The sequence below is a fragment of the Colias eurytheme genome, chromosome 6 (assembly GCF_061535395.1).
Source record: "Colias eurytheme isolate Ceu_HAF_F1 chromosome 6, ilColEury1 Martin Lab GWU primary, whole genome shotgun sequence".
NCBI lineage: Eukaryota > Metazoa > Arthropoda > Insecta > Lepidoptera > Pieridae > Colias > Colias eurytheme.
The window spans coordinates 4,477,783-4,492,888 of NC_142985.1; the positions used below are offsets into that span (position 1 = coordinate 4,477,783).

The 15,106-nt window shown below is 32.8% G+C and overlaps 1 protein-coding gene across 1 annotated transcript in view; it reads left to right on the top strand.

Moving 5' to 3' along the window:
- The first annotated feature begins 8,886 nt into the window (after positions 1-8,886).
- Positions 8,887-15,106, top strand: part of dve (SATB1_N and homeodomain domain-containing protein dve) — a 68,540-nt gene continuing 62,320 nt past the window's right edge. The window contains exon 1 of the mRNA XM_090102617.1: positions 8,887-9,068. Within this exon, the coding sequence (XP_089958743.1) occupies positions 8,979-9,068 (90 nt within the window). The 5' untranslated portion in view covers positions 8,887-8,978. The remainder of the gene's footprint in view (positions 9,069-15,106) is intronic.

Consider the following 15,106-nt stretch of genomic DNA (forward strand, 5'->3'; position numbering starts at 1 on the left):
GTGTGACTATTTTACAACAATTTGAATAATAATCAATTAATGATTTGTATTATTGTATGTACACAATATCGAAGCTTTTTAAGAAATGTATAAAATACTTTTTTATGAATTATTAATTATTATCATACATCATAATATTATGTTACCGGCAATATATTAAACCCTTCTTAGTAAATGTATGTGATTCCGAGAAACGGTCGGAATGAAATAAATTATATTCGTCACATTACCTATGATATCTTTAAATCTGAACTTTTCCTAAGTAGCAAATGTGGGTGGTTTTTGGGGTAGCGATTAACCAATATGAGGTCAAAACTAAAATCCAAGATGGCGCCGACGAAAATTTGAAATGTTTTCGTCATGGGTGTCATTTTCAAAGAGTTGGAGTAGCTATTAATCAATATGAGGTCAAATCTAAAATCCAAAATGGCGCCGACGAAAATTTGACAAAATTTCGTCACGGGTGTCATTTTCATGGTTTTTGGGGTAGCTATTAACCAATATGAGGTCAAAACTAAAATCCAAGATGGTGTCGACGAAAATTTTACATCTTTACGGCATGAGTTTCATTTTCAAGGTTTTTGAGACAGCTATTTACAAATCCCCAATGTTACCGTCGATAATTTGGTATATTTTTCTTACAACCGTTTACATATTTTTCGAGCAGAATTCAGAAACCTTGAAAATGACACCCGTGACGAAAAGATGTAAAGTTTTCGTCCGCGCCATTTTGAATTTTAGTTTTGACCTCATATTGGTTAATAGCTACCCCAATAACCATGAAAATGACACCCATGACGAAAAGATGTAAAATTTTCGTCGGCGCCATCTTGGATTTTAGTTTTGACCTCATATTGGTTAATAGCTACCCCAAAACCCATGAAAATGACACCCATGACGAAAAGATGTAAAATTTTCGACGGCGCCATCTTGGATTATAGTTTTGACCTCATATTCGTTAATAGCTACCCCAAAAACCATGAAAATGACACCCATGACGAAAAGATGTAAAATTTTCGTCGGCGCCATCTTGGATTTTAGTTTTGACCTCATATTCGTTAATAGCTACCCCAAAAACCATGAAAATGACACCCATGACGAAAAGATGTAAAATTTTCGTCGGCGCCATCTTGGATTTTAGTTTTGACCTCATATTGGTTAATAGCTACCCCAAAAACCATGAAAATGACACCCATGACGAAAAGATGTAAAATTTTCGTCGGCGCCATCTTGGATTATAGTTTTGACCTCATATTCGGTAATTGCTACCCCAAGAACCATGAAAATGACACCCATGACGAAAAGATGTAAAATTTTCGTCGGCGCCATCTTGGATTTTAGTTTTGACCTCATATTGGTTAATAGCTACCCCAAAAACCATGAAAATGACACCCATGACGAAAAGATGTAAAATTTTCGTCGGCGCCATCTTGGATTACAGTTTTGACCTCATATTCGTTAATTGCTACCCCAAAAACCATGAAAATGACACCCATCACGAAAAAAGTCAAATTTTCGTCGGCGCCATCTTGGATTGTTGTTTCATAAAAATAATATTTGTCATACTCATTGAATACAGATCAACCAACATCATAATAGTCTTTCTACTAGTACTTCAAAACTTTGCCGCTATTCCTATTCAACAACCCATAAAAAAGAGGATCTCAGGCAAGGTAATTTTTAAAACATAATTTTAAATCACTACATAGTATAAAACAAAGTCGCTTTCACTGTCCCTATGTCCCTTTGTACGCTTAAATCTTTGAAACTACGTAACGGATTTTGATGCGGTTTTAATAGTTCTTTCGATTCCCGGTCGAAGAAAATGAATTTTTGAAAATCTTTGAATGCAGTTCTATTTCTTTTTAAAAATAAAGGAAATTTGCTATCTCCAGTATTTCTAGTACTTTCACCCAGGGCCCATCGAAAATTTCCACACTGTATTTACAAACAAATATATTAATATGCAAATATTGTTCGTTTAATAGTATAGAATAAGAAGTTAATTTATATTTACAACAATAATCCTAGGATAACTAACAAAATCAAACTACTGATTTATTTATACCGTGACATGCTCGCCGTTTTACTCGCCGCTCGGTTCTAATACGCGAGCGGCGACTGCAACGTGGTCGGGAGCAAAACTAGCACAGGTCCTCCCTCGATAACGTCCGGCTGGACTCTGGCTGCACTGACGTGGTGCGCGCGAGTCGCATTTTACGTATTATATTTTATATAGAAAAAAATAAGGGCTAAATTAAAAATCTATCCAAAAATTTCCCTGTAAAACCTGATTAGTAAATGAAATGTCAAATTTTCATAAACATAGCGTTCCCCTAATTCTCATAAAACTGATTATGCTTTTAAAATCGATGTTACTTCTGATTTTTTTTTGATCGAGTCAAATGTTTAATATTGTGTTTTTATCCAAAAAAGTCACTAGATCAAACGTTTATCTGTGCTATATATTTTTTTAGGATTTTAAATATGATGATTTCTATCCAAAAACCATGATTTAGAAACATACATTTCGTAGCATGGCCCCTTAAGTTTTCTTGAAAATTAATTAATAACAGTTATCCGTATCTTAATTCAATAGCTAATTTTAATTAGGTACAATAAACTATTAATTTAGATAACATAATTTTCACTGAATTATACTACGCAAACATGTTTCGCTATCGTTCCACATGTAATCTTATTTCATATTCTTCGAGCGTTCGTGTCTAATCTTTCTATGGTCACAGGTTTACCTGTAAACGCAGGTATTCACGCGAGGCGAATTTCCCGGAATCCGACGATGATCCGGCGCATTTGGATAACATAAAGCATCATCATTTAGACACACTACTCAAAAATCTACTCAATCTGTTAAACTTAAAGTTGAAAATAGCTTGGCAAATTGTTGTGTTATAAGTCTTTCTGTATGTTTTGCTGCTTTGATAAGATTGATCGAGTGGGGTAAGGAGAACAGATAATCTGTTAAGTAAAAAAAAATAGTGACTTGTCAAATTCATCGCATTCTAAAAATCCGATTTCGATCCACTATCGACGTTGAAATTGGTTTTGGGTGCACAATTGGTCAGGTTTTTTTGGATATCTTTAAACTAATTTAAAATGTTTAATACTGCTATGGCATTGAGGAGGATTGAGTTATGGCGTGAGGAGGATTTTAATATGAACCTGATTAAGAAATTAATGGCTATTTAATGGATTTTAAACACGCTTTATTTATATCGTCTTTTTAACACTTCTATAGCGTAATTATAATTATTCACCGAATTGTGTTTCCAGAGTTATTACTCTGGAGGATTGAGGAATGGTAACTTAACTTCATATATTTAAAATTCAAAATAATTCAACATTACGAATTGACGAACTATTTTGAAAATTGATATAACCCGATTCACTTAACATTGTAAATGTAAAATATATGTATTACTTAATGACGATTCAAAACTGTTTCTAGAAGAAGTATAATTGAATAAATAAATGTTTGAGTTTGAAATAAATGTTTGAGTTTGAATTGTGCAGGTTGATTGCTCTAAAATATTCTATAATTACTAAGGACTAAGGAGTAAGGTAACTTACCTTACTCCTTAGTCCTGCTTACCTTAGGTAAGCACTGAAAATATTCTACAAATAATCGTTACGTACTATCAATTTGCGTGTATTCAACATGAACACGATCAGTAAGGTCGCGGGAATTAATCTCTGTCTTATTACTTGTCGAGATAACAAATTCAGAGCCAGGGGGTACCTCCCACCCCCCAGTCTGAAGGTAAATCTATGAATATTAACAGGTTTTAAGTTTGATTTTGGTCATTTTCGTAACGTGTACGTACTGTGTAGCATGTATTTTGGTTAGATAGGAAATATTACTTACTTATATCGTGAATTCTAGATTTTTCTGTTATTAAGAATATGCAGCTGCAAAATGCATGTAAGGTTTTTAACATAGAATAATAAGACAGTAGTATAAGTAGTAGAAGTAGTGGTAGAAGAAAAAAATTAAAAGAAAGTGTATTGAATACCTAATATGTTTGTCATAGGATATACAAACAATTTTTGTTTCGTGTATGGAATATATCTATATACCGTATACCTATGTACCTATAGGTATAGTAAGTTAAGTACTACTTTGAAGATTTAAGTGTAACAAACATACCTACTAATGAAAAGTCCAATATCTTATATTTGCATTAAATCGATCTAATTTAATTAACTAAAGGACCTTGGCCTTGTAGTATTGTATTTTTAACGAAGTTTGTTCTATTCTATCAAACGAATGATCTATTTACTTTTAAAATATTAGGTTTATTACTAGGAATTCTCTAGCTAATCATACCTATTCCTATATTTGCTTATATTAAATTAAATCTGTTATTTGTTACCATAATAAACACCTATTTACCTATAATATTTAACCAAGTGAGGTTATAAGTTATAACAATTTATTTTTTCATCATCATTATAATCGTCACTTATAAGTTACAGGTATAGATCTTTAAAATGGTCTCAAAACTGTCATATTTTTCTTATAATTGTTACTAGGTACCTATGCTTTGTAGTTTTTATCATTTTAATGAATGTCATGAAGAAACCTATTTCTAGACATAACGAATAGAACGAATGTTCGTAACTTAACAATGAGTTAGTGCAATTTGCGGTTCCAAGGTTAGCGAACTAACAAGATACCAAAATTAGAGACTCGATTAGTTTTTACAGCGCTCGATAATGTAGTCATTTATTTGTTATGTAGGTCACTGAGATTTTATACAATATTGATATGTAATAAATACGTTGTTAATGAGGCATTTCAGAATCTTTACAAATAGTTTTCTCTGGAGGGTAAATGATTCCTAACGTGTAGAGCTTTAACTCTATATTATTCAAAAAACCATTTGGCATGTCTTGAAAAGTATCCTTATTATCCTTATTATATAAATAACTAGTGGTCCCTCCCGGCTTCGCCCGTGGAGCTACGTTTATTTCGCAATAAAAGGTAGCCTATGTCCTTTCTCGGGTATCAAAATATCTCCATACCAAATTTCATGCAAATTGGTTCAGTAGTTCAGGCGTGATTGAGTAACAGACAGACAGACAGAGTTACTTTCACATTTATAATATTAGTATGGATTCTAGTAGAAACTATTGTTTAGCAGATAAGTAGAGTAGGTCTTCAAGTGGCGCGTATAGTAGAGGTCTTGTGATAGAGTTGAGCTCTACGACTATTTATTGTTATTGTCATCATATTTTTTAATACAAAATTGTATCAAGTTAAGTTTTTTTTTAATTTCAAATAGCAATGTGAAATAAATTACAATTTATGATTAAACAAAGCATATTCAAAATTATGTAGAGACTGTAAAATGATAATAAGGAATTAGGAAATAGTGAATAACATGAGATTATTGAATAATCTATTTTTGAAAACGAAGTAAAACTAATTGTATGTGTGTGTTTAAATGAGAACGAGATTCTTTTCTTATTTTAATTCATATTATCCATTTGGTACTAAGTATATTAGTATAGGTACTCTACATAAGTTACCTACTACATATTTTATTTTTATTCTAGTTACAACATAGTAGATACAACTGTAAAACGGCACCAAGCTCACAGACAGTATGTTGCAGTCGTTACATCGAGTTAAATATAGATTGACGGATAGACGGGTGACGTCACAGTTTTACCGTTGCTTATCTGTGACGAGCGCCGGATGAGCGTGCTTCGTCTCTCGCAGATAACAGCACAATGCTGAGCCAAGTCTACAACTGTGCGAGTGAGCCATCGACCGGTGGGCGTGGCGCCAGCCCGCCCCGCCGGCACCGCGCCTAATCCGATCCCGGATAACGGATAAACCTAACCCGGGCACACGGGCATTGGAGGAGGCTTTAGCGAATGTCGACGCCTAGCCACGCTATTGGCATTCGGATATAGGCCGATTAGGATATGTAAGCCTTATGTAATCCACTTTCAGCGCGGATTTTCAGGAGGTGTGCTCTTATCCCGTTGGGTGTCGGCATTTACCGCTCAGCGCTGTTTTAAATCTTATTATGTAAGAACACTCGGCTCGTATTAGTGCTTATTTATGGAACAATCTGAATCAATTGCAACACGCCATTTAATATAGGTACGTAAGCAAGCATTAACTGAAAGATAATCGAATTTATTTTTATTCTATTAAATTAATTTATACTTTTTTAAAGCGTGACATTTCAAACATAGCCATTAGGATGTACTGAATATATAGCCAAGTATTTATTTACGCTTTTATTTGCCTGAGTAGGTACCTATAGCAATGTTTCTAATACCAAATTATCGTGATCGCGATAATGATATTTGCACATAGAAAACCCAACCCATTTTAGTTTAAAGATAACGTAAATTCCTGAAAATAAGAGGTTTAGGTATAATATACCTACCTAAATTAGAAAATCTATAAATCTATTGTTGTCTCAACTTATCAACACCCATGAAGAAACGATGTCAATACTTTAGGTATAGTATACCTACCATAACTAGTAACTACTTACTTAATTCATTATAGAATCTTGAGATGATCTAATTAGCATCGTAGACCGTGGAAAACTTCGTTTAAATACGTATATGTTTACACCATAGGTACGTGTAAAGGAAAAACCATGGTTATTTTTAACCTATATAGGTGTATTTTTGTAAAACAATTCATGTTTTTGCTGATTAGGATTGCTAAAAATAGACACGCTTAATCAAAAAACAAAACATTCGGTACATGTTAATTTATGACAGTTATTGACGTATCTTCAAATTGTTTCATTGACATCTGTGAGATCGTGACGTTTTTATTTCGTAGATGTGAAGAGATGAAACATGGAGTAGGTATACGGCCTGATTTAAGAATTAGGTAAGTACCTCCGAAGCTCTTTTGGAATTCCAAGTTTTGACCATTATTTTATTTCTTCAACGTTAAACTTTCACTATTTGTGTGCTACTAATGGTTCAAAAAAAATTGATAGGAATTTAGAACTAAAATAACTTTCAATAGGTTTCTTAATCTTGAAAAATAATAATTATACCTACAGGTAGTAGGTACAATTTCATAGAAAGAATTTGTATGTATAAAAATGAGTAACAAATAAAATGTTATATTTATTCCTATAAACATTTTTCTTTATTATGTTTAATACTCTCTAATAACTCATAATATATCATTAATGGTATTTCCTTGTAATTGTTAGATAGAGTTTACGCAAGCGAATTATAGAGTAGGTACGAGTAGAATATACGCAAGAAATAATATGAAAATTTTACTGATACCTACTCCAAATATACTAAATGTAGTTATTAAAAAAATCACATAAATAGGTACCTAAATAAAGTCAAAATTAATAATAAAACGTGCAGTCTATCAATACCTAGGTATTATTTTAGTAAACTGTTGCCTCATTGTCTTGTCTATAGTCCAGACATATTTAGCCACTAGTGGTCCGCCCCGGCTTCGCCCGTGGTACCTACATATTTCGCAATAAAAGGTAGCCTATGTCCTTTCTCGGGTATCAAAATATCTCCATACCAAATTTCATGCAAATTGGTTCAGTAGGTAGTTTAGGCGTGATTGAGTAACACTTAACAGACTGTAGATAGACAGAGTTACTTTCGCATTTATAATATTAGTAGATATGGATTCATTATTCAATCAATGTATCAGAGATAAGATCTCTTATGTTTGCAGGATATAAAGCTAGAAACAAGCCGGGAGAAGCTAAAACAATAGTAGATACAAATTCATTGTTTTATCCGGGCGGGTAACAAAGAATGTCGGTCGATATAAAGCGACCTACTTGCGTTCCGTGAAGCCGCTAACGGTTATATTATATTATTATGTAGATAATCTGAAGGGAACTTATGATGGCTATAAAGAATCATCGTTTGTTGTACGTAAACAATGTTCGAAGATCTGGTTTGACGGTAATCTTGTTAAGCTGTTGAGAGATTATCCCCATCGGACCTTTTTTCAAAGTCTATTTATTGATTTATATTGATATAATTAAGTGTTTTGATATTAATATTTAATAATAATTCGTAAATGTAATCAATAATGAAGGAATAAAGCTACGAACATAAACCCGTAGCTACAAATTATGAGACCGTTTCATTATAATTTGTCATAGCTGGCCGTTAATATACTAGAAGCTATAGAAATTAAGATAAAATGCCGCTTGCCGGAAGGTAATACCGTTTAAACGGCCACGTACAAAATTATAGGAAGCCGTGACAATTTTTTTTTCTTCAGAATAGAGCAGACGGGAAGCTGGGGTGATTTATTTAATGAATAAAAATGCTCTAGTACCCACCTAACGCTTGCTCGAATATCATAATTAGCGATTTTTATAACTTCTGAAATTGCAAAAATATTCCCAAATTTGCATACAAATGAAGCCTCGTCAAGTATCTTCCAATTGCTATCATCAATACCAATGACCGAATTGATCAAATTGTATACGTTATACGAAGCCAATTTCGAAGTATACAATAACGCGAAGTATTTAATCAAGTCAGGCATGATTACGGCTTGTTAAAATTCATGCAGTCATGTTGATGCGCGCTTTGCGAGATATAAAGACGCCTATCAGCGCGTCGCGTAATCGCAACAAGATAACGCCTAACACCCTCTCAGCGAAACAAATTAAGTATCGTAACAATCTGTGAATTACAAGTGTAAATAATCCAAAGGCCGCCCAACCACCACCGTGGGCTGGGCTTTGTATGGAAAAAAGAAACTCGTTAAAATATCGGCTTAAAAAAGAAAAGCGCTGAAACGGGAGGCTGTGGTGGTATCGGTTTTTCTCGACGCGGGCGGTTCGCTGGGCGGGGCCGACCGTCAGTAGCGCGCCGCCGGCCGGCACGAACGCACGCGTGTAGGGTGATTCTCTCGCCGTTCTCTCGGGCACATGTGTGGAAATTTCGGTATGTTGATGTCGTGAATCGGAAAGATGGACTTTCAGAGTGCTATGGAGACATTCGCAGAGGCATGGGCTGCGGCCAACACGGCTAAATCAGAAGCCCCGAGCGATCTTTCACAGGTAAATTATTTTTGGGATATTTTTTAAAGTTGACTTCTTGCGACGATTGACATATTATTTGAAAAAAAAATGTTGAACATGATAACGGAGTGTGTTTTTCAAATACAAAAAAATGCAATATTTTTTCAGTAAAGGGACAAAATTATATAAACAATAAGTAACTGTTACGGCGTATTAGACATGCTCAATTGATACACTCAAACAATAAACGAGCAAGTTCATCTTGATAAGCGAAATTAGCATAAATATAATGAAACACTTACATACCAAATTATATTTTGGGTTCAGACAATAGTTATTGATATTTGGCAAGGTCACTGAAATATAGAAGTGGAGCATTGCATTGCACTAAGGACCTGTATTGTATTATTTGTAATTTATATGAAAAGATTTTGTTTGCAATAATATGCTATTTTTATACCTACGTTGATATTATACCTATTATTTTTGTTAATAGTTACGTAATATTATGATGACATTGACCGATTTTTTTTTATTAAAAAATGCAATTAAAAATCGTAGATTCATTTTGATTATCCAATTTTAATGGAGAATAAATTAATCGATTCGTATAACACTTCCGTCAATTTTTACATTAATTTCAGCCGATTTAATGAAAAAGAGCCAGGTGAAAAGTTATATTATTTGCAAAAATTTTAACCCATATTTTGCAATTAATATAACTAGGTATTTTATCAATGAATATTTTTTTTATGTTCCGATAGTTTTGTTTCAAACTAGCTAGCAATATTAACCATTTCAATACGATTAAGAAGTATCTGAGAAAATACAAAAAATGCTTGAAAATTTTGATTTTATTTTTGTCAAAACTTTAAAAAAATTTTAAGTATTGCATATAATGTTATATAATTGGTATATAATTAGGCATATTTTTTGATTCAACGTAACATTTAAAGATTTTTTTACTTTTTCTATCACTCAAAAAAGCATGTGTTAAGTTTTTTTTATATGGAAAAAATACGGGTGGTGACTAACAACTGTTTATTTCGTAATTAGACAATCAAAATACCAGATAGTTTGCAATACTTAACTAATTTATTAAATCCGCCTGATTACTTCTTAGTTTTGGTAATTATCCGTAACGATGCGGTTAAGCTAATTAAACTTGGATTTAAAATAATTTACTGATTTGTTTTTTTCTTGACAAACATTTGAGACAAGATATTTGATAAGACGTGAATGTTTGTCAAATCTTGTAGGTATTTATTAATAACAACTTGCATGGTATTATCTTTTATTTGTACATATAGCTACATAATTATGTTAAGTAGGTATTAGGTATTTCGTAAAAATGTACTTTCCGTAAGCAAATAATAATGCAGATTGCGTTCTGGATTGTTGTTAATAATAATAATCAAACTGAAAAACACCAAATTATAACTTACTTGTATAATATTAAAATTTTGGAAAAAATTAAGCTAAGGGACGGAAAAAAATACATTCCGATATATTTTTTTTAACTATTAAATCGATGATTTTTTTTAAATGAATAAGTCGTTTTTAACTGAAGTCAAAGAACTTAGTCTGAACTGATTGATTACATTTCTATACTTTCAAAGTGACGGCTCTACAAAAACGTTTGTGACGGCTCTACATTTCTATCTATAAACATCATGTTATCACATAATATTAATTGAGCAGGTTTATACTTTATAGTTTCTTATCGTCGAATATAATTTGTATCATAATGTGAACTGTAGGGTAATCATAAAATTAACTTTTTGCATAAATTATAGACACTTTTATAGAAGTTTTATTCTCTAAAGACATGTAAATTAATCATAAAAATTATAAGTTAATTTTTAAAGTGAAAATAACGTCTGTGAAATTAACTAACGCAATCAGATTATTTTACTAATAGGTTTTTAATCTACTCCAAACAGGTTTACTTGCGGTTTAGTTTTACGAAATTGTATCGTTATTTGCAAGGTTCGTGATTATCTTTATTTGATATGTTTGGCAATAATACACTTTTGTAAATTTTATGTGTTTTGTAAGAATATATATTTCCTACTAGATTTCCGCCCGCGGCTTCGCTCGCGTTTGCAAAGGAAAACCCGCATAGTTCCCGTTCCCGTGGGAATTCCGGGATAAAAACTATCCTATGTGTTAATCCAAGTTACCCTCTATATGTGTGCTAAATTTCATTGTAATCGGTTCAGTAGTTTTTACGTGAAAGAGTAACAAACATCCATACATCCATACATCCTTGCAAACTTTCGCCTTTATAATATACATTAGATAGATAGAGTAGCTTGTTTTTTTTTGTGATTCTCTATAAAAACTAGTTAATTCTTTCCGACCCTCCAGCTATCAATATGCAAAAATACATCAATTGGTTGCTATGTTAAAGACGGGTAGCTATACAAACATACACATTTTCTCGTATATATTTTTTTAATTTTAGTTTTAAAATCAGACTAAAATATTATGAAAAAAATAGAAATACAAAAATTATTGTCGTACAAATTGGTCGTATTAGTGCCTATTGTATTTAGGTCCTACCTATAACACATATTACTAAGTAGTTAGTAGTAACTTATATCTATTACATAAAAAATTTATAATTGCAAAAAAAGCATATTTGGGAATGTGTCAATAGTACCTACCTTCTTATACAAGTAAAAAGAGAGCATAAATACCAAGAAATTATTAAATTACCATTTTATTATACTAAAAATTAGATTAATTCATAGCCGCAGACAGGTAAATACTAATTCAATAAATCGATATTTTAAAATAAGTGTTTAATTATGTTAATTAGTAATTATAATTGCATTAATTAGGAGTAATTGTAGTTATAAAATTATTCGTTAGCTGGGTTCGTGTTGTATTTTATCCGCAAACCTTTATATTTTTATAGTAAATGTAAACAATTCTGTCGCAACTGAAATCAGTTCAGTTTATCTACGCTACCACTTTTTATTGTGGCTCTTATCGTTTCAATAATCGTGGACATTATTCGAATCGACTTCGATTAAACGCGATAGCGGTGTTTATAAATAACGACGTGCCAGCTAATCCATTATCGTGGATTACTGCAATAAGTGCTATTTGCCTATATGCTCTAGTGACATACTTGAGATTTATTTTTTATTGGCTTTTAATTAATCGTTTCCCCCTTAATATTCGCTACATGGGAATATTGAATGGTAGGATATCAAATAGGGACCAGCGTCGATTGCTACCTACTTTTTCGCAGGAGGCTACTCCTTGACTGTTGGCAATCTACAACTGTGCGCTTTAAAAGATCTTTCTTCCCGCGCACTACAGACATCTGGAACAAACTCCCTCATGCGGCTTTTCCAAACGACTATGATCTGGGGACCTGCAAGAAAAGAGCATATTCTTACTTGAAAGGCCGGCAACATACTCACAATGTCTCTGGCACTGTGCGTACCTACATATGGGCGACGTGGAGCACTTTCTACCAGGTGACGCGTCTGCTCTGTTGCCCCCTATTGCATAAAAAAAAGGTCCTAGAGCTGAATTTAGTTGATGTTTTTATGATCAATTGGAACTTTGCTATAATATTGGGAAGTGATTATGGCCTGTGAGTAGATTAACTACGACAAAAAAGAGACTTTTTTAACATCATCATTAACACTGTGAATTATATTTTTCCTGTATGCAGTTTGAAATACATAGTTGTTTTAATACATATATTTAAGATTTGATACTTGATATTTAATGGAAATGTTGCCGTCTGTAATATTAAGTTTTATATATTATAGTGTAGGTGAGTAAGTGTTGTTGTACCTAGTGATTGTAGTGGGGAATAGTTGGAATTTTTAATGATATAATTAACATATAATTAATAATATAGGATATAATATTAAAGATTAGGTAATTCTAATGGTTACCTATCTTAATCTCGAATTTTAATATTCCGAATATCATAATCCAGAAAACGTTTGGACATTTTTGCATAACCCCGAATTTTAAAATTTCGAAGTTTTGTTTGCCATATAATCGCAACTCCGAATTTCATTTGCCCATTTCTTTATTTGTACGACGTTTTTCAATCCAGACGAATGAGTTCCAGACATACGAAATCTAAATGCACAAAATCCAGATGACCGTAATCCATATGCACGAAAGCCAGATTTTTAAAACACAAATTTTTGAAATACAGTTAATTGATATCCAGACAAACAATGTCTAGATTTTTGAAATTCCAATAAACGATATCCAGCAAAACGTAATCCTTCCCAGGGGGACGCAGCACGGACCTAACCTAACCTTCTGAATAGATTTTAACACTTTAACCTTTCTGTAATGGGCAACTAAAACAATAGCGAGTCGGTTCTGGCACTCGCCGGCCGCTGCCGCGGCACGCTCGCTTCGCTCGCTCGGCTCGTGCATGGGGGGTCACAGTTCAAACCTAACCTAACCTACTGAGTCGAATTTGATACTTAAACCTTTCTGTAATGGGCAAGTAAAACAATAGCGAGACGGTTCTGGCACTCGCCGGCCGCTGCCGCGGCACGCTCGCTTCGCTCGCTCGGCTCGTGCATGGGGGGTCACAGTTCAAACCTAACCTAACCTACTGAGTCGAATTTGATACTTAAACCTTTCTGTAATGGACAAGTAAAACAATAAATTTACTTACTGTCAATGTTTATTTTCAGTCGATAGTAATAGTATAATCACGATTGTATGGAAATCAAATAAAAAAATTATGAAAATTTGGCAATAGTTTATTTGGAAAATGGTACGATGGGAAACAAAAAAAAGTATTCTGAGAATCTGGTATATTGAGATCTGGATTATGAGAATACGGGAAACAAAAAAATACTTTTTAAAAATCTGGTTTTGGTGCATCTGGAAATTGATTCATCTGGGAAATTAAAAAAGGAATTTTAAAAATTTGTCATTCATTACATCTGTCTTTTAAAAGTTCTAACAACCGTTTTCGGGGTTTTAAGATTCGGGTAATAGAAATTCGAGTTTTTAATAGGTTACCAATTCTAATATTGTAAAATAGAAATGCCCTAGTATAATTCATTCGACAAAATTAAATTAACAGCTAAAAAAATTTCGGGATATTGAATGTTTTCAATTACATGCTAGTGCATACCTACCTAATCATATCAACACGTACGAGCAAAAGGAGTTCCTAGGACCTAAGTAATAAAAAAACAAATATCACAATCAATTTATAATTAGCTGGATAATCACAAAAAATACAGTCGCATTGATTACTTCCTACTCTTGAAAACGGTTGCAAATAACGTTGCATTGAATGCACGCCTTAACGAAATCTTAAACAGCAATAATACCTAGAAATCCATTATGTATCTAAACGAAGACCAAACCAACCAACTGACCGTTATCAGCGCCGACAATGACTAACATAATTTCGGCGCGAAAATAAAAAACTGAACAAATTATATCCAGATGCTTGGTACATAGAAAGTCGGCGCGTGCTGGACGGTCCACAAAAAGTGATGACGACTCATAATAGATAGATCCGTGCAATTCCACACGTACAACTAAGATATTTATTGTTGTATCTACGCTGACACCGAATCATTTGATTAGGACGGTTTTTAACTATTTGTTAGACAGAATTACTTGGATTTGTATGCGTTTTTATTAAAGGCTTGAGAGCGGTGTGAGAGCGTTTTCGAGCGCGTTAGTTTTTTTCCGATAACTGTTGAGATATTTAAATTATACAGTGTAAAGGATTATCATAATTTGCGTGAAATGTTCAAGGTAACTAATATATTTAAGTTGATAACGATTAATACTGTATCGTATAGCTTTCAAAATACAACTTTGTATGTGACCATTTTTAAGGGTAGGTAGATATGCGATAGATGCTACCATAGAGTTTATTGTAGAGTTGTTAAGAGATTCAAGTTTTACCATCAAATATTTTATATTATATATCTGGAAAAAGGATTAAGCAATGTTTTCGAAAGCTCCCAGGCCGATTCACAATAATACATAATGTTATTTTGTAAATTCATTATAGTAGAAATAATAATAAAAAAATACGACATAAATGGTCT